A 20,329-nucleotide genomic window follows, 5' to 3' on the forward strand; every position below is an offset into this window, starting at 1 on the left:
TTTTAAAGATGTTTTTTATTGAAGGACAACTGCAAATCATACAGAATTACAATTAAAACAATATTCCCCATCTCCCACCCACTGGGGCTGAAGCTTCGGACACCCAGGTCTGACAAGGGCACTACCCTACGTATCAAAGTGTAACGCTGTAGAGACCTTCTCTGCATCAGTTTTGGACGTACGGGGACCGCATGTCAGTTTCCACCTGTTACCTGCATTGTGTCTTCTCAAAATTTCTGTTTTCACAGGAATTGTACAGTTTCTGCTTGTTAAACGCATATGCCAAGGACCACTGACCAGGGGTTGGTATTTGACGAGTTTGGAGTGAGTGCACACTGAGCGACAACCGACTGTTGGCCTGGTGTGTCGGGGCCTTAACAGTGCTAACTGTGCAAACAGTGCTAAAAACAACAACAGTGCTGACATAGCTAACGATGTTGACCAGAGCGAAATCAGACAGTGGGCACCATGCTTGTAATGACAACGTCCTGATATCAGCCGTAAGGACTGTATGAGCACAGTGTAGAGTGGGACCAGTGAGATACACACAGAGAGACTCACATGCATTAACATGCGTGTGGCCACACCAGGTACCACAACAACAAACAAAGAAGCTCGGATTACAACACACAGAGGGAGCATGACTTCATTCTTCACTTGAGACGCCGTTACTCCACTATATATTTACATAGCAAATAGTTGTTTGCTGATGACTGTAGGATCAACACCATGGCCAGAAACACTTTGCTAGATCTTGTCGATTGTTAAACATTATCAGAGTGTTGTATTCTCCAACTATCTGTAATTAAAAACCTCCCAAACAAAATTATCTGCTTACAACTTGATCTAAATTTAAAATTCATCTTGGGGGGGTTTGTCTGATAACGCAGCAAATAAAACCAATTACAAAAAAACAATTGTACATTCAACACAATCCCTCCCTCCCCAAATAAAACCAATTAACCAATCAGTCACTGTACGCTGATTTCATTTGCTATTAAGAGTCATTTAGTGAAGGCTGCAGTATAGAGTGGCAGATAATCAGCACCACATTTGATTATCCGTTGAGAGAATTATACACTCCTCAGTGTGAGGAACTGGCCGGTTTACAGAGATTATTTCTGTTGTTATGGAGCTAAATGGCTTGGCCAAAGGCCTCAGTCGGATTTAGCGCTATCAGAGAGAGCACCAGTGATGTCAACTGCATTCACACCGTCCTATTACTCAAGTGTGCATCTTATGTGTGTGTGTGTGCGTGTGCTTCAATGTGTCTTAACTTGCAATCTAGTTTAATTGACCTATTTGCAATTTCAAGGTTAATTTCTCCGCAGGTTTAATTATTTTAATTAATGATGGAGAAAATAGTGTTACTTAATGCTGATTGGTGTGTTGCCGGTTAGTTTATTCAATCAGGATGTGTTGACTGATCTAATCGACGACTAATCCGTGAAATTAACTGATAAAGATGAATTAAAGTGAACACTGTTGAAGTGTTAAAGGGACAGTACACCCTAAAATCAAAAATAAATATTTGTCTTCTTACTTGTAATGTTGTTTATCAGTCTAGATTGTTTTGGTGTGAGTTGCCGAGTGTTGGAGATATCAGCTGTAGAGATGTCTGCCTTCTCTCCAATATAATGGAACTAGATGGCACTCAGCTTGTGGTGCTCAAGTGCCAAAAAAACACATTTGAAAAACTCAACAGCAATGTCTCTTTACAGAAATCATGATCTGGTTCCTCAAGATAAACAACAGACCTTTTTGTGAGCAGTTTTATGTAGGAACTATTTTCTTTCTATTGAACTACCAATGCCAACTGAATCACTTCACAGAAGGTGTAACGACTGGTGAACCAGGTGAGGGTGGACTCAAACGCACGACTCTGAAGACAGTTCAGGTAAAATCACACGATCAAGTGATCTGAAATAAGAGCAGGAAATAAACTGAATGAATGAAATAAAAAACATGACCCAAGACACTTGAGCTGTGACAGAAGGAAGTGTGCATCTACTCATGGACGAGAGGCTTCTGTCCTTCTGGCAGCGCGAGATGTGAACATTAATGACGTCCTTGTCAGCTGAGCTGTAACACTAGCTAGCTCACTGGTGCTAGGTGAGCTAGCAGTAGATGCACCCTTCCTTCTGAGCGGTGATACAGTTGGTGGGTGAAGTTTGGTAGAAAGAAAATAGTTCCTGCATGAAAGTGTTGCAATCTAGTTCTATTATATCGGAGAGAAGGCAGATATGTCAACAGTCACCAAAACAATCTAGACTGATAAAGAGCACTACAGGTATGAGGAAAAACATGCATTTTTGATTTGGGGTGAACTGTCCCTTTTACACACACACACACACACACACACACACACACACACACATATATATATACATTTACAGTAACTAAAAATGGATATTGCTGATTTGGTTTTAAATATAGGAAAGTACATAGTGATCACTATCTTGCATCAATTTTCCAGGCGTCAATGGCCCTAATTCATCTAACAAAGAATTTAAGCCTTTCAGTTACAGAAATGTCACATTTTAAACACTTAAAAAGATGCTATGGAGATGCATTATGGGAGGTGTAAGATCCAATGTTGCTTGACATAAACTAGAGGCTGAAACGTCAGGATATCTCAACGTGTATTGCATTGATTTTGACCTTCTTTTTTGCTCTTGCAAGCCTCCCAGATGAGCGGATATCGATTACTTAAGAGTTTCACTTCCATGGAGTTATCCTGAGAAAATTGCACTAGGTGATTTTGCACTTAAAGTTTTGTTTTGCATTTAACGAGACGAAGGGAGCAAATACGTCACAAGACACTGGGGAATTACAGATAACAAATGAATCATCACATATAATCAGCAAAAGCTTTATTACAGTGTAATTTAACAGTTGCAGATTATTTTTTCTACAGTGATACAAAGAATAAATTATATTAACACAAAAATAAAAAGTCACTTTAATTTCAATTTGAATGTTTTATTCACAAAACCTGTGTTTTGTACATAAAACCTGCATTTTTTTGCCCTGCAGTATGACAGTAAATAATTTATCTAATAAGATCAAGTTTCTATAACTGAATATGTGTAGTTTTGGTCAGAATATTACAGCAAGGATAAGGCAACATGGAAAAGCTCCCTTTAAGCAGCTTCCCAGTGCAGACCACATTTTTGCTGCATGACAAGAAGGGAGATGCATCTAGCAAAACTGGATCAACTCTTTCATGCTGCATCCTTCCTGACAGCAAATATCAGATATTTTCCCAGCAGCACGTCTCATCCGAGAGGACAAGGGGTACCAGTGAGGAGCCAGCGGGACAACATCCTCTTGAGGGATGTGGACCATCTCCATAGCCTGGTGCTCCTTTGTGGAGGCGTCCTGGTCCCCTGTGCAGAGGAGGTGGAAAGACACCTGGGATTTAGAGAGCCTTGGAAATTTGTAGTTTTGTGCTTAAATACTCTAGATAGAGAGTTAACTCAAACAAGACATGATATTTATTAAATACAGTTTGAAAAACAAATAAAAAGGCTCGTATGTGTCATATATTTCTTTATCAGGGGATAGATATTCAAAAAGAAAAGTGAGGTTCCTGCCGCAGAAGACTTCTAAACTTTATCTCCAAATGTTTAAAATGTAAAATATATCTCATCTTTATCCACAAAAACAGAAGGTTTAAGTAAGCAATAGTTCTCAATCAAAGCACCTGCTGTTTGAAAATGTAACATACTCACAGTGAGAGGTGTACTGACGCTGCCCCAGTTCCACGTCCGGGATGCTTCTCCTCAGCCGAGAGTTACCGCAGGACGAGACGGCCAGACGTATCAGCTCTCTCCCACACATCTTAATCCTCTCCTGTGCATGAACCACACACACTGCAGCCACCAGCACCACCATCAGAGACACCAGACACTTCACAGCGGACATCGTATGGTTGTTATTGCTCCTCAGTTGGTCGGAGGAGAGAGGAACCGAATGGACTGGTAGATGAGAGAGATGAGGATGTGACTTGTGTGGTGAACTTAAGGGGGTTTTTATAGTCAGTGTATCAATGTAAAAAAAACGCTGAGGCCACAGTCTTCGAAAAGATGTATTCGGCCTTGGTGAAGGAAAAGCATGTCCTGATCTTGAGCTCAACATGAGAGTGATGCGAAGTCTTCTCAAGGCTGAGACTCTCACTGAGATAAAAATCTGGCTCTGGTCTTAAAAACATTAGAGATATTAAAGGTACACTATTCAGGATTTTCCTAAAGAATAGACTCTGTGTTTGGGATGTTCCTTGGCACAGCACATAGGTCAGGTCGGGACTTAATAAAAAGACAAGATACGCAAGCACACAGAGAAACAATGTTTTTACTGTTTCAAATCATCTCGGGTCTCATTTATAAAACAGTGCGCAGGATCCATATCAAAAATAAACATATGGACCAAAGCCAAAAATGGCATGCGCCTAAAAATATTCAACAATTTCTACAATCAGGCTTCTACCTCACCATCTGCGTCGCCAATCTCCTGTCTCCAAAATGTTCGGAAGCATGGGTCAAACTCTCTCCCATCAAGACTGTTTTTATAGATCACAACTTTTCCCGTGGGAAGTAACGTACGCCTCTTTCAGGTCTTGTTTTGTGCGTACACAATGTAAATAAATGAGACCCCTGATCCAAACACCAAAGAAATCCGAACAAGGAGAGGTGTCAGTTGGTTGCAATCTGCAATCGTCACCACAAGATCCCACTAAACCCCCCTAAGTCTTACACACTGGACCTATTAGTGGGAAAGATTGTGAATGGGTTCTTAATGTGTTTATTTAATTATCATCCCCAAATCCCTGTTTTGCTCACAGCATTTCCAAATGTTTGTTTGGAAATGTCATAACTCATGTTATTAAAGTGAAGTTTTTTCCTTGAGTATGATTTGTTTCGGCACCTTATCTTGACACATCTTGAGGGACGGGAGCTAATTGGAACAGAGTGTGGCTGGCAAAGAGATTTCAAGGATACTGACGCAACTGTTCACACATGGTCACCCCAGGATGTTCTGATAACAGTTTCATATTTACAGTACTGATGAAAAATATGAAAGGTAGCACTTTTGCATCATTACTATACTTCAGGCCATGCTAGGCATTGTCACCTCTCATGACGGTATTCTTCACTGGTAAACAGTGGTTGGCTCATTACAGAGTAGGATAGTGAACTGAAAGCACCAGTCTTACTTGTTTATTATTTTGACCTCACCAGTTTTCATTTTGTATTTCTTTGGGAGTTGTTAAAGTTGATGTTGTTCATTTACTTTGTCTTTGAAAACAATGCAGGCAGATATTACAGATGTTAAACTGATGAAACTGGTCACAATGGACTGAGCCATCTATGCCTCATTGTTTCCTGGTTTGTTACAGAAATTGATATGTCATTTGTTTTTTTGCTCCCAAAATATTCTGTGCGTTCCAGTACCCACACTACCATACTATATAGTATGCAGGAAAAGTTTTAGTAAGTCCCAAGCCAACATGCTTTTTACAGGCAGCTGCAGTACCTACTGAAAAAGTGTGCAATTCGGAATGCACCCATAGTCTTGTTTGACACTTCAAGGCCACCATAATGACAGATGGAAAAGTAGTCATCAATAAACCAAGACAGCCCTCTTTAGATTCATTCCCTGTATCTCTGTGACACAGGTTTCACCGCTGCCCTGCCCCTTTAGGAGACTAGGTCCTGAGTCTATTCATTTCAGCTCAGATAAAATAACAGTACACTACCTGCCCAGCAACAACACAAAGAGAACGTCAGCTTATAAACACAGTGGAGAATTTAGCAGCTAGAGTCTGATATTTCCCTGAGGAGGTGGAGGAGACCAAAACAGAGCTAAGAGCAGAGTAAATACTGGACATGGATTTGACTCCAGATAAATGCTAATGTTGCTCTGTGTCTGCTACCTGTTTGAATACTCCAAACTTTCTCACTCCTACTAATCTAGTACCAATGCATGGTAAGCGGCAATATGACGCTCTCGTTTACCTACAGCGTCAGTTTTGGACATGTGCAAGTTTCTGCTCATTACATGTCTTTTCAAAATATGCTTCCATTTTCACAGGAAATGCACAGTTTGTACTCAATCACATGAAATCATAAAATATAATTTCAGTGAATAAATAAATGTCAGTGTTTAGGATTAGGCAGGGTCTATATTCAGGATTCTTGTGGCCTAAGGGTTAAAGCTCCTCCTTAGCCTCTGAGTGCTGCGCCTGCTGTAACTGGTTCCTTCTTCCCAACCTCAACATGGTACAAAAGCAGTTATGTCTTTGCATCCAAAGTCTTTTTAAAATCATACAGTCCCTTTAAAAAAGATTAAACCAATGTTGGTTTACTTAATTTTTAGGTTTAGGCAACTGAAGTATTTGGGTGGTTTAGAAAAAAGATTATGGTTTTGGTTAAAATTTTTGTTTCTTTGGGCTAAAATAAGCAAGTAACATGACATATGTCACATGAGCCAAGGGTTGCTCACCCTATATGCTTATATGCTTTTGTATCAGGAAGTCACTATGTCTGGGGTGTCAACAAATAAATATATCAAATATCCGATTTTATAAGCAAACCTTTAATCAGGTTGTTATTTTTTTTACCTGTTTCCCAACATGACATGTGTGCATTCATCTGCCTGTCTATCTGCCTATGTCTGTCTGCGCCTGTCTGTCGGTCCGCATCTGCCCTTTGCCCAATGTCCCTCTTGACTGCATCTATTCCTGTCCATTCAGCCCCGGCTGAGTCACATGAGACAGCCAGAAGTACTCTTAAGTTTTAATTGATGCTGACGACACTATTAAACCCCTGGCATCTTTCCCATTACCTTATCCTGTAATACTATTACACAGGCAGCGACATCCCGCAGACGAATCGGCCAAGTGTCTGTTAATAGCAATGGACTTCAAGTTCCTCCTCTATCTGAAGGGAAGGTGGACAGTCATGATAAAACAACAGTGCTGTGCGGATAAACAGATTTTTTTTATTGAGCATGGAATATTCTTTCTCTTCCAGCCCGTTGCTTGCTTTTTGTGAAGCTTTGTTGCATCTTTATGCACAACAAAGACAAATAATGACACAATAAAATATTTACACATTTTACATAATTTCCACAAGGAAAATCTCTTCTCTCTAATAGATTAAAATACATGTATAGAAATTGAAGATGTAATGAATGAATGCCTGTAAGATGAAATAAATAAAGTGCTCTTCTTTTGTTACCTTTTGTTTGCAGTTTTTTTTTTACCAATGAGATTTTTACCATCTGACTAAGATGGAAGGAGTCTCTGTCTGTGTGTCTGTACGTCTGTCCTATGAATTTCTCACAGAACTGTTCATCCGATCGACTTCACACTTGGCAGGTGTATTGCTGAGGATCCAAGGAGGTGCAGTGTGGAGTATGAGCTCTTACATATTTATTAGTAGTGAGAGGGGACCCCCGCCCTATTAACTGTTCAACGTGATCTCTCAAAAATCATGGAAATGACTACAACCTCTTAATACTGCATTACATGGTGGTGGCATGGTTGGGCTTAGGCATCAAAACTACTTGATTAGGTTTAGAAAAAAGATTGGGTTTTCAGTTAAAATAAATAAATAAGTTTGTTATGTAAGGTCAAAATAAGTCAGCATTGACTTTTAGTTTCACACAGGACACAAACAGCAGTCTCCAGGGTGAAAGTCATGTGCTTGTTTGACCCATCCACCGACCCAACCTTGTCCCTATACAGCCTTTCTTGCTCTTTATACTACCTGTGACGGTCATAACTTTAACCACCATCCAATGTGCGATGTTGCTGAACCAGGGAAATCATGTGTCCACCACAACAAAAAATCCTGACTTTCCATTGCTGATGTTTCCATGGTGCCCGCTTGTAATTAAATAAATACATTATGTGCCATCACCTCATAAATTGGGGTTTAAGAGGTTGTCGTCATTTGACATATTTCTGTGAGACTATGTTGAACTGTTAAATCATCAAATGGCATGCTGGGTACAGCTCACACTCCGTCGCTCGCTACTGTACTGGACATTCAAAAATGAGAGACCGGAGATGTTATGCTGTAGGAAACTCACACATTTCAAGCATCAGCCAAGTAACTTTTGGAACTTTTGTTCCTGGAAATAGCCTGACTTTGACTTCACTGGGGCTATAAAACGTCCATGTGAGCTTTTGCACCCAAATGATATGTATACTCTCACACTGCTAGGGGACTCAAGTGTTAGGCAGGTGTATTGCTCAGGACCCTAAAAAAGCACAGTGTCAAGTGTGAAGTTGTCTGGATGAACGGTTCTCAAGAGAGCTCCAAGCAGCACTACCAGAGGCCAAACATCAGCCCGTTCCAAACAGGCATGTTTTCAACGGGCGATGCAAAGCCTCTGAAATTGTTAGGCTACTGCTTTGTCATAACCGAAAAATGTAAACAGAAATTGGACAGTGGTCTTAATCCTTCAACAAGTATGTTTGTACATGCAGAAAACTCAGATAACAGCATTAGTTATGTTATGTTGTGTAATTCTGATGAACAACCCCTGATCACACCAAACATACAATACATATACGGGGATTATACTCAGTAATTATGTTCCATAGGCAGGTACAGGGTGTTTTGTCATGACCACAGACACAACACGCCTTCAGTATGGTTAGAGAGGGGTGTGAATTAGTGTATGTTGTATAGTAAGGGTTGGTATCAGTCATGACCAGGGTGCAAAGTACAGGGGAGCCAAGGGGAGCTTGGCTCCTCTCAAAGAGGAACTATGCCCATTTTCAAAATCCATACATGTTATTCCTGTGGTCTGAGACAGTCCAAAAATATTAGTAAACATGAATAATTCTTCCAAATCCAAAAACTAGAAAGCTAAAGCTCAAGTTTGTGATGTCATAGGGTATACAATGTGAAGCTGCTTCAGAGACGACAAACTGGGAAAGGTGGTATAAATGACTCACTGTCTATGCAGCAGCTCCATCATTATTGATCACAAGTTTGATATCTATGTCTCTGGGTTCTGGCTTTGAGAGAGAGTATCTCATGATCACGAATATTGATTGAACTTTCCTAAGCCAATAAACATATTGGAATTCTTAATGTAGGTGATGTTTCCCTTTAATAAGGCATTACATCCGCTAAAAACATGATCTGTAAAATTTTGGGAGGTGGGTGGGGGATGTCTCAAAATATTGACAATTTGCGTTTTTACCAGGCTTTTCTTTCTAACGTATCTTCATCATCATGTGTAAAATTAGGTGATTGTTAATGTATGATTCATACATGAGAATGATTCATCACTAATTCACTTTTTTATAGCGATACTGGCATGCATGCGACTCTTGTCATTATCACTGAAGCATAGCAGTGTATTATCATAAACTGCAATCACTTAAAATGGAAGAAAAAACAAACTTTCTTGTCATTCCACTTGCAGCATATTGCCATTTTTCAGTTATCTGTTTTGTAGTCAGCATACATGTCAGAAAGAAAGAAAGGAAGTTTTACTGTGCATTCATGTGGTGCCGGATTAATCTGAAAAATGAGTTCCCCACTGGGAAAATTAAAACGAATGCACAATCAAGTTGGAACAACAACTCAGAAAGACGGAAACTTTTGTTACACAAGTTGTCGAGATATCATATCACACAGAAACATGGCAGACAAAACTAAATGTTTGGTTGATTTTATTTACTCACGTGTTGCTTGTTAATTTTCGCTCACATATAATATGGCATTAGGTTGGAACTGTTGTCCACATAGAGTGATGTAGATTAGTTAGAAAAGTTATTTATTAGCATTAACCATGATATCAAGTCAGGTAAAGCAATTTCAGTGGATTTAGGGGATGTACTGGTGTAGCAACAAGTCTGGGACAAGACAACTCTTGAGCATATTTGTACACACATTTGCACATTTCAAGAGAAAACTGTAGCCTTTGTCCAATGTGGCTACCTAATTATGTTTGGATGACATAATACATTTGCTTGCTTCAGCTCTCTGGTAACCAGGACAGGACTTGGTTTATGATCTTAGAGGAAGTTCGATGTTCGACTACAGGGCAGGGCCATGCTTGATCCTGACATCTACTGTACAAGCCAAGACCAGGGAAGCTGACTCCCTGCTGTGAATCTTCACTGGGATGTTAAACACTCTGAGTAAAAAATATTTCTTTTCCGTTTTTTTGTAGTGCCCGTGTTGTTTCCAAATTATGAGTTAAAAGCTCACGAATACAGTTGGAAGTTGGAAGAATGACTTCCTAACCAGGGAAATGGGACCATCCGAGGATCATATGAATGCTGCATTATTGTGGGTATATTTTTGGGTTTATACGCCGATTTGCTATTTGACCTATCTGTGTCTTATTTGTGCCAATAAACTATAGAATATAGTACATAACTGTGCAGAGTAGACTGTGAGGTTTGGTTTTGTGGGTACATGCTTGCAGCTATAAATGTTCATCAGAAACAAGAGGCACAGTCAGTTTTGAGCCCCCACCCCCTGTAAAAAAAAAAAAAGTGAAGTCCCCTAAAAGCCATGGTATAGTTTGCACACTGGTCATGACCAGTCAAGAACTTATTTTTCTTCAATCTGTCCCTTTCTCTTTAAACCAGTGCACCGAACAGAACAGCCCTGTAGCAAATCTACAGCAAGAAAACATTTCAAGAGAAAACTGTAGCCTTTGTCCAATGCGGCTACCTAATTATGTTTGGATGACATAATACATTTGCTTGCTTCAGCTCTCTGGTAACCAGGACAGGACTTGGTTTAATGATCTTAGAGGAAGTGCTAAACACAGCCAGCAGGACGCTGCAAGGTCGGTTCGACTACAGGGCAGCGCCACGCTTGATCCTGACATCTACTGTACAAGCCAAGACCAGGGAAGCTGACTCCCTGCTGTCATCATGCCAAATACTGACATGTTGGCTGATGTTTATTAAGTGACACTGTCCCTGTAACTAACAGCTTGCAAGAAAGACAGTGCAGGTCTGTCTTGTTTTTCCAGCTTTATCAAAGTGACCTGCCATCATTCATAAAAGTAACTTCTAAGTATTGAATATAGAACTTGATTGCGCACACCTGATCAGATTATCTGTGCCACCAAAATAGCACAGTACATGGCTGACTCTTGCCCTTGACTGACCAGGCAGGAGGCGCAAGCTCAAATCCCGGTAATCCTTGACAACAAAATTACACTCGTGCTCTTGATCGCTATACTGACACACCCCCTGCTGCACCTCTCCTCCGACTTAGTGCCGTTAAGAACAGGCCAAGTGACTGGACAGAGAGAAAGGTGTGCTTCCTTTGACTACAATACCACTTTGCTGACACATGAAGCATGGCACATAGAAGAGCTTTGCACTGGGGGCGTTTTTTTCTGAGGTGCATGTAAATCTGAGTTTTCATCGCATGTACACTTGTATTTCCTCAGTCTATAAGAGTGGAGGACAATGACTACAATCCACCACGTCCACCATGTTCAAATGAGTTGATATTTAAATAAAGGTTAGAGAGTGCTGCAGGAATTATGCTTTCTGCAGGCCAACCCGGAAGTTAGGATCGCCCTGATTCCCGCGACAAAAGCTAATGGTAATTTTCCATTGGATTTTGTATTATTGCAGAAAATAGATCTGTGGCAAACAAACGTTAGCTCACAAATTTTGTTCAGCAAGATAATCTTCACACATGAAAACCTTTGTAATGATTTTTGAAGCATAAATGCAATCGTCAGAAGTAAAGACCTAATGTTAGGCTATAAACAAACACCGGCGTGGCATGACTTCAACATCACCACCACTAAAACTTCCGTCATGACATTCAAAGTCCTCCTCCACTTTTAGATTTGTTTTTCTTATATTTATGAGCTCCTAAAATGTCTGACCTGGACTGTGCTGACTTGCATCTGTGCAAAATTTGTCACTAGAGAGGTGTTTTCATATACTGTACTGCTGAGGGGGGCGATGTCTGTGCAATTCCCTAAAATCTGAGATTCAAATGTCCTCTGGGCAAGCTAACGTAGGTAGCCTACGTCACTAACACAGAAGTCATTCGCTGTCTAATACAAGACACACATATTGACGGGGGAACAGACTTCGATAGAACACTGGCAAAGAAACCTGAAACCCCCAGGACAGAGAGTAGAGTTAGCATTAGCATAGTGGAAGTTTTACAGTAAACATGAGTGTTCAGTTTTTGGATGTAAACCCTGGAGCTTCCTTCCACCACCTACCAGAAACCCCATTGTAGCAGATATTACTATGTTTCACACCCACTCAGGCTGTGTCAACCACTGCCAGTTAGCCCACAAGCTAACAAGCTACCAAACAGCATAAATAAAAGATGCTAACTACATTTAACATCTGATGTTTCCTCCAATGCTAACGCTAGCCATCTTGATGCTCACTACTCTTTCGCTAGTCAACTTAGCATGAGCAGCTCTGGAAAAAGTGGAACGCAAAACTCACTGAAAGCAAATTTTTTAATTATAAAACCATGTTGAGGAAAATATTATTGTTAGTGTAATTATTTTTACATAATTAAATATGTGTCTGGAGAAAGACTTTAATGTCCGCGACAACCTCTGTAGTTACATTTAGCCACTTGTTGGCAACCGCCTTTCTTAACACATGTAAATGCTTCACAATTCACAAGTAGGGTATTCACTGACATATTTAAAATCTCTATTATTTAAAAATTTCTTAAACTTGCATTTAAGAGATAACAGACCTTATTTCAGGCATCTAACTAAAACCGGTTTAAAAAACCCCCACTGACTTTGAGATGAGGGAACTGGAAGGGCTAACTCATTTCTGGGTTTTAGGACTCATTCCTGCAGCACTCCATTATTTCTGTTGCAGAATATCAAGGATGTAAAGTAAAATGTAAGAGACCATGTAGTTGTCGAAAACAGTCCATTAATAGCACTTCCAATGAGAACAGTTCTTAACAAGCATCACACTCCCAGTAAAGTGATTAGAGTATGACATTGCTTTGTTGATAATGTAACTACTTGAGCTCCCTGAATCAAACATCTATCTCGGTTTAGTCAGAATTAGTTTCGGCCGAGTGCTATTCTTGGAAACAGATAACAAGCCGTTCAGCAGGAGGTTCTTGTCCATTTGACAGAGGAGTCATCCCACATAGCGTGCACACAGCACCTACTGTAAAGCTGAAGCTTAAAGCTTATCTCAACTTGCTGCTGCTTCCATCGCCCCATTGACCCCCCTCCACGAGATTGTTTATCTTCACATGAGCTCAGACCTCAGAGTCGGAGGCAGATGGGTCTTACGGTTTCTAGACCCATGGGTGATAAGGCCATTTAGGGTGAGCGAGGTTGTAACTAGTGGGTTGAGAAATCATCGCTGTCGAAGGTAGTTTGCCTTCCACTGGGCCGATAGTGTATCTCGTCATCAGACTCCTCTGGCGGGGGTTCAAAGCAGCTGTCAAACTTGCGCCGCAGACGTTTCTTGAGCTGGAAGGAGCGCTCCGTGTTTGAATATGTGTATTCCTGTTCCTTCAGTTTGGCATAATAGTCAGAAAACTTGTTGAACAGGATGGAGATGGGCATGCCATTGAGGATGATGCCGAAAGAGATGCAGCCGAACGCCACACAGCGGCCAAGATAGGAGATAGGGACGACATCGCCGTAGCCAACAGTAGAGATGCTCACCTGTGGAAGGAAAGAGTAGAGTCAGCTTATATGCATCTACACTTTGGTTTATTAATAAGAAAAGGCAAGAGGAACCCCAAGCTCTACACCCCTGTGCTGTTTTTATTAGATTTGTTTTATTTTTTAATTCAACAGGAAGACATTTAGAGCACGGCAGGAAAATAAAACATCTGGATTTCCCTTCTTTACTCCAAAAAAGGAAGGGCTCATCCTCATAGTGCCTGTCACCCTGCCCACCAACACCCATTGGCCATGGCTCCTGGAGAGCGCAATAAATAAAATATTTCTTGTACTGATCAGTTGTTGGTGTGTTTCAAAGTTGAGACTGAACAGGATCAACTAAAACCTCCAAGAATGCAGTGCAACACTTTCCATCCCTGGAATGCAATCACTGTGTCTGGCCACAAATGAGACGCATAAAACCGTATTAGAGGGGATTAGACACATATAAGTTAACAGCTGCCACCAGATAAATAAAAGCCAAATGTCCCTAAACGAGAGTGAATGAAAGAGAGAACCAGGCTGATGATGTACAAGCACACTACCTACAGTACAACAAAGCTAGTGCAATTGGAGAATGTTGTTACTATTACGGAGGAAATATAATGTCATTTCTTACCTTTGTTTGCCATGTACAATTAAGCTGTGAGTAGAAAAGGAATCCATAGCTGTGGTGGAGCCTTTGAATATGGATTCCTGCACGATGCCCACTGGATCAAAAAGCTAATTAGCTCACTATTCTGCACCCTATCGTTATATAATTACATTGTCAATTGCCAAGAGTGTCTGATGCAATTCTATCAGCTAGGATAAAACAGGTAAATGCAAACCCATGCAATTTCTTTGGTAGTGAGAACGTGCCAATATTTTGTCACTAAACATGACCACTATTACCAGCAATTGAAAGAACAGTTTGACCTTATGGGAAATACCATTATTCGTGTTCTTACCGAGAGTTAAATAAAAAGATTGATACCACTCTCTGTTAAAGGGTAACGTCTGTATTTTTCAACATGGACCCTATTTCCCCAATGTTTTTGTGTCCAAGAGGCTAATGGGAACATTGCAGATTGCGATGCAGCCATAAAGTGCCTGAAAACATTATGGGAAAGATCCCTACAGAGATAGGCCATTTTTGTTAAAGGATAAGATCCTAATTTAAACCAGACACAGCTCCAAAATCGCTATTCCCAGACCTACCAGACTCAAATTTAAAGAAATAGTCATTTTATCATTGTAAAACACATTCTATTCAAAGCTGACAGAAACAGAATAAAACTCACAAAAGCTGTCTTGGTTTGTCTTTCCACTGTTCCAACAATCGCCAACTCTGGTTTGGTTGAAATAAACCTTTAAATCACCAAGTTAGATGTAAAACAATGCTGGCTCTATACATGCTAAAATTGCTGTTTATTAAAATGGAGTCTGGTGAGTTTGGTGATAGCAATTCTGGGGCGGTTTTTGGATAAACAAAAAGTATCTTACTTTTAAACAAAAAGGTTTGTCTCTGAAGGGATCATTTCCATAATTTTGTCAGATACTAAAATAACAATCTGAGCCTGTTAGTTGCAAAACCAGCTACCTTTAGTGGACTTAAATTAATGGTGTGCATATTGCCCCAAGTGATTATAATACAGCCTGTTTCATGGCTGCCGGCTGCAGCCCTCCACTCAATACTGGACCAAGTTTTAGAAAAGCTAGATTAGTCAGTTACCTTTGCTTAGCATTCAGACTGGAAACGGGGAAACAGCTCACTTGGTCCTGTCCAAAATGTCAAAAATCTGCCTGCAGCATCTCTAAAGCTTACTTTTTAACAGATGATCTCTTACTACATACACAAACAGAAATTGCAAAACAAGAAGTTATGGTTTTACAGAGAAATACATGGCTGGGTGCAGAGGTTGGAGCTGGACACAGTCATTGGGTAATAAACGCTTGTGGAAAACTTGTGGAGCAGAAGGTGCATAATTACCAAGAATGAACACACAATGTGGCACCTGTATAATGATTAGCTTGGGAGAAGACAGCACATTTGGTTACCTTTTCCTTTTTTACATTTTGTAAGAGATCTGCTGCCCAGTGAGAATAAGTAAGAATAATTTTTGTCAAAGAGCGAAGCAGTAGTTGGTGCTTAACCACAGGTCAGTTTGGTCATTGTCACCAGCCAGTTTAAGGTATACTATGCAGAAATTTCCTAAAAAACAATGTAGCCTATAGACTCATACATAAGTATACCTCTCAATCATCACTTATGACCGACCAGAAGTGTGTGGTGGTGTATTTATCTGCAGAGACTCCGCCTTATTGCTTAGTAGAGTCCCAAAAATAGCACAGAAACACGTCTCTGCCTCGCACTGTGAACTTTAGTCTTGGTCTGATTAGGCAGACAGCACAAATCGTGGTAGGCCTAATCCTTGACAACTGAAATGCACCACACTGCTGGATCATGCTGACCCCCCCCGAGCATCTCTGTCTATTCAGCATAGTCAGAAGGAAGAGCTTGGAGACTTTAGGTTCATAACCAAGTTAACTGATTCTAAGAGACAGACACAATCCTCAGTCCTTGAAATGTTGTGTAACATTCTTCGTTACATTGATAATAATGGCAATTCAGGCATCTCCTGGTATTGTATGTATATGTTGATTCTTGACAATTCTGTTCAGGAAAGTAGTGAGAAAGAGGAAAACTAAGTAACTCTACACTATCTGGATCAAGTCACAAAAAGGCACTGCCAACAGTTGAGTAAAAAACTAAGTAAATAAATAAGAAAGAAAAAGAAAATCAGAACAGAACTTTGACTGAATTGGATGTTGAAGTCTAGCTACTCACCGCAGCCCACCACCAGGCGTCTGGTATGCTGCTGAAAGGTGTCCCAGGCTGATCCACCTCCACAGAGTGCATCAGAGCAGAGAAGGTGAAGATGCCCATGGCAATGAACAGAAACAGACAGCACACCTAAACAGTGACAGAAGAGTACATGTCAACAACAGCGCCCATTCATATTTGGAAATCCATATATTCATATATTTGGGACCACCCATCAGGTCACATGACAATTTTATGCTTTACTTTGCATCACCTAGAAAACCTACATATTATGTGTATTACTGTAAAATGTACATAAAGTATTTTTAACAAATGGCCAATATAGAGTAGCTGTCCAGAACCTCGGAGCAAAGAATGACACATAAACTTTCCTGTGTGTTAGATCTGTCTCACCACAGGTGGCAGCACTGAGGCGAGCAGGAGAATGCTGGACAAAAGAGGAGATTCTTACACTAGCGAGCAGGAACTGTCAGTTATATTTGCATTTTTTCTGCTCTGTGTCTGTGATTTTTGCAACTTCCTCTTGGATATGTGCTGCTGGAGTCTGGCATTTGGTGGCTACCTTTTTATAAAAATCCAGACCTCACCTGTACGCTGTTATAGGCCGAGCCCAGAGGCAAATGTTGACACTGTACGCTCTTGTAAACCACAGATACATTGCATTTGTACGCTTGATATGTTTCATGTCAATGTTTCTAAAGTGACGTAGCATATGAGTTGACTTTGTCTAGGGGGGTGGAGGGGATGGTAGATGGCATGACACCTAGGCAAGATGGCTGCCGATGGGCAGATCATTCTTCGAGACCAACAAAAAAATGGTTGTGATTTAGTGAGTCAAAGCTGTGCTTCCCATGGTTGCTGATGTTTTGCAGCAACCTGTTGCTGTTTTTCCAGCAGCTTTTTAGGTACAACAAGTTCTTTTTTAGAGATATTGCTGCTTTTCTGACTGGGATTGTGCCAACAAACAACAAAATCGGTTGTTTATTGGCTCATCTTTGTTGTGTTCAGTGGCTTTTTAGCTTCCAAACTTGGTTACGTTTTAGTGACCCATCGTTGTATTTCCAGCTGGGACAGTGCCACAAACAGTTGCTAACTGAGATACTACAGTATTTTCTGCCATGATAGTGCCACAAAAAGTGGTTGTCTTTTACAGACATCACTACATTTCCGGCCAAGATAGTGCCACAAAAAACTTGGTATTTTAAGCCAAAACATGATCTTTTCCTACAGTAACCACGTGTTAAGCAAGGCATTGTTGAAACAAAAAGTATCCACTTTATAACATATAGATGTAACATATATGTGGTTGGCAGAAGCAAAGTTGCCATTTTTTATATACTTTATTAATCCCCGAGGGGAAATGGCTTGGGCACTTGTTAACAAAGTGTTGTATACTTATACATGCAGCAGTTTTGAGGCAACGTTAGCATTCATGGACATGGAGCTATGTTTTTGGCCACCTGATAAATACATGTCCAATATTTACTCTGCTTTTAGCTCTGTTTTGGTCTCTGAAAAACTCCTGAGGTAAATATCTGCCTCTTAAGCTGCTAGATGCTCCACTATGTTCACCAGCTAGCAGCTTAATCTGCCTGTCTGAAAACACCTACAAACATCTCTGATAAAAGCCCCAAAACAGTAGATTTGCAGGTCTGAAACCCAAAGCAATGTGCTGTATGAAGCTAGAATAGGTGATAGTTCTTTACTGGTTCATCACTACAAGTAACCATGTTCATATACAATTAGTCATCTGATCCACTGTTACAGCCACTTTAACTCTAGCTTATATGAGAGTTACCTGTGTTATCTGTGCATGTCCCTCACTAAATGTATTTTTGTGTGTCTGTTAATTTCTCATCTGTGACTCCTCCATACCTGCTCAGAGCACTGTCGGATGGTAAAACCAAATGCCCTCATGCCTGTGGAGTGACGGGCGAGCTTCAAGATTCGGAAGATGCGCATCAACTTGACGACCTTGAGCACCTTGCTGACTTTACTGACCCTCGCCATGGCCTTTAAATCCTCCTTTGCGCTGACGTCTTCGGAATCCATAACAAATGTCTCAAAAATGATCTGGAGGAAATAGGGCATCACAGCCACCACATCAACAAAGTTGAGGGCACTCTTCACAAAATGTTTGATGTTGGATGTGGTGAATAACCGCAAAAAGTACTCTAAGGTGAAGAAAAGGATGGAGGAAACCTCTATCCACTCCATGTAGGTTTTTCCACCAAGTTTATACTGCCTGAGTTCATTTACTGTATTCAGTGTCATGGCAACAATAGAGATAAGCACAAAGAGACTGGAAAACACAGCAAAGGCTTTGGCTCCTAGAGAGGAGTAAGGATTCTCCATCAAGTCCCAGAGGATCTTCCGAAAGTCTCCAAGAAACATGGTCTTGTATCCCTCGCCATCTTGGTGAGGCTTAATCTCGTCGAGCAGCTCCTGGTTCACCTTCAGCTGGTCTCTGATGTCATCCACTTTCTCCTCAAACAGAATGCGGCAGCACCTGAGAACAAGGAAAAGATCATTTTACAAGAGCTGCTTGAAATACACAAACGACAGACCAAGCTATACAAGACACACAGTGAGCATTAAGTATCTGCAGCACACCTTGGAGTGTCCTTCAGTTTCAACCCCCAGAATGACATCTCCTCCTCAAAGTTGACAGGACACAGACTGTCCATCACCCACAGGACATTACTGCAGTAAAAGTGGAAGATGTAGTGGAAAAACATGGGGTCCCTGTCAAAAAAGAACTCGTCATTCTGAACATTGTAATCGTCACAGAGTGTCAGACGCTTCACCGGATCGTTGCAGAGGGCAAGGACTCCAATCCTGGTTTTGGGGTATTTGAGAACCAAATGCTTTGGAATGTGAAACACCTTTCCTCCTATGTTGAGGTTGACTATGTTCGATTTCCTTGGGTTGGGTGTAATTTTTTTCTGATCTTTTCTTGCACCTTTTTTCTCTTCAGGTGCGTCAAGGTTGTCCATAGATGTCCATGCTTTCACAGAGCTGTCCTGTGAAAAAGGGAATTCACTTTCTTGTTCTTCAATGCTTTGCGTAAAGCTCATCTCCCGTTTTATGGTCGCAAAAAGGCTGGAGCGACGCTTTTTCAGCACTTTCAACTTGGGCTTCATAGCCTCCATTGTGATGGCTCCTCAGAAGACAAACCAACAAAAAAAAAAGTTTTGTTCTAATCAGATAAGTCAGTAAAAAACAATAACAGCAGTATTCCACAAGATCTCCATTGAGGCTGAATATTGTCCTCTGAAAAGGCTGAAATAGAGATGAAGAAACAGCTACCGTGTCTGTCTCTCAGCGTGCAAGAAGATCAACTGCATGAGTTAGGGATTCAGCCTCTTTACTGACTCTCTAATCCTATTGCTGTTCTTTCTGTCCAAACGCGTGTTAAAAATACTGTTCACGAGGATTAGTGTTGTGATTTAAGGCTTTGAGTTCTGAGAGAGGGAGAAAGGCGGCGAGAGTGGTGTGATGACTGTGTTGCATTGCTAACAAGGCTATGGAGAGCTTCAGCACAGGGAGTTCATATTAATGCTGCAGGTAGATTTCATTGGCTAGCTCCGGCTATGTAGTCCTTCTGAACTCGGTCTGAACAGTAAAACTAAGCTTGGACGTATATTTCAATAACCAGAATTTAATATACGGTGTAAATGTTCTCCTGTTTTTGTCTGTTCAATAAAAACACATTTTGGTAATGTTCATCTCCCTGTTTGTCATTGATCGCTTTATAATAAATTTACAGCGTAATTTGTTTGTCATAACACAGTTAAGCAAAGTCAAAATAAAGTCCAATTT

The 20,329-nt window shown here is 40.7% G+C and overlaps 2 protein-coding genes across 2 annotated transcripts; both read right to left on the bottom strand.

Moving 5' to 3' along the window:
* Positions 1-2,888: 2,888 nt before the first annotated feature.
* Positions 2,889-3,997, bottom strand: insl3 (insulin-like 3 (Leydig cell)). The gene is made up of 2 exons (XM_049599084.1): positions 3,735-3,997; positions 2,889-3,389 (listed from the first exon to the last, which is right to left on the bottom strand). Exons 1-2 carry the CDS (start codon positions 3,925-3,927, stop codon positions 3,202-3,204), a joined length of 381 nt encoding a protein of 126 aa, XP_049455041.1. The 5' UTR covers positions 3,928-3,997; the 3' UTR covers positions 2,889-3,201.
* Positions 3,998-7,040: 3,043 nt separating this feature from the next.
* On the bottom strand, positions 7,041-19,659 carry si:rp71-39b20.4 (potassium voltage-gated channel subfamily V member 2). The gene is made up of 4 exons (XM_049598115.1): positions 19,121-19,659; positions 18,383-19,016; positions 16,511-16,636; positions 7,041-13,680 (listed from the first exon to the last, which is right to left on the bottom strand). Exons 1-4 carry the CDS (start codon positions 19,657-19,659, stop codon positions 13,351-13,353), a joined length of 1,629 nt encoding a protein of 542 aa, XP_049454072.1. The 3' UTR covers positions 7,041-13,350.
* Positions 19,660-20,329: the final 670 nt, after the last annotated feature.

This window comes from Epinephelus fuscoguttatus, linkage group LG15 (genome assembly GCF_011397635.1).
Source record: "Epinephelus fuscoguttatus linkage group LG15, E.fuscoguttatus.final_Chr_v1".
In the NCBI taxonomy this organism is placed as follows: Eukaryota; Metazoa; Chordata; class Actinopteri; order Perciformes; family Serranidae; genus Epinephelus; species Epinephelus fuscoguttatus.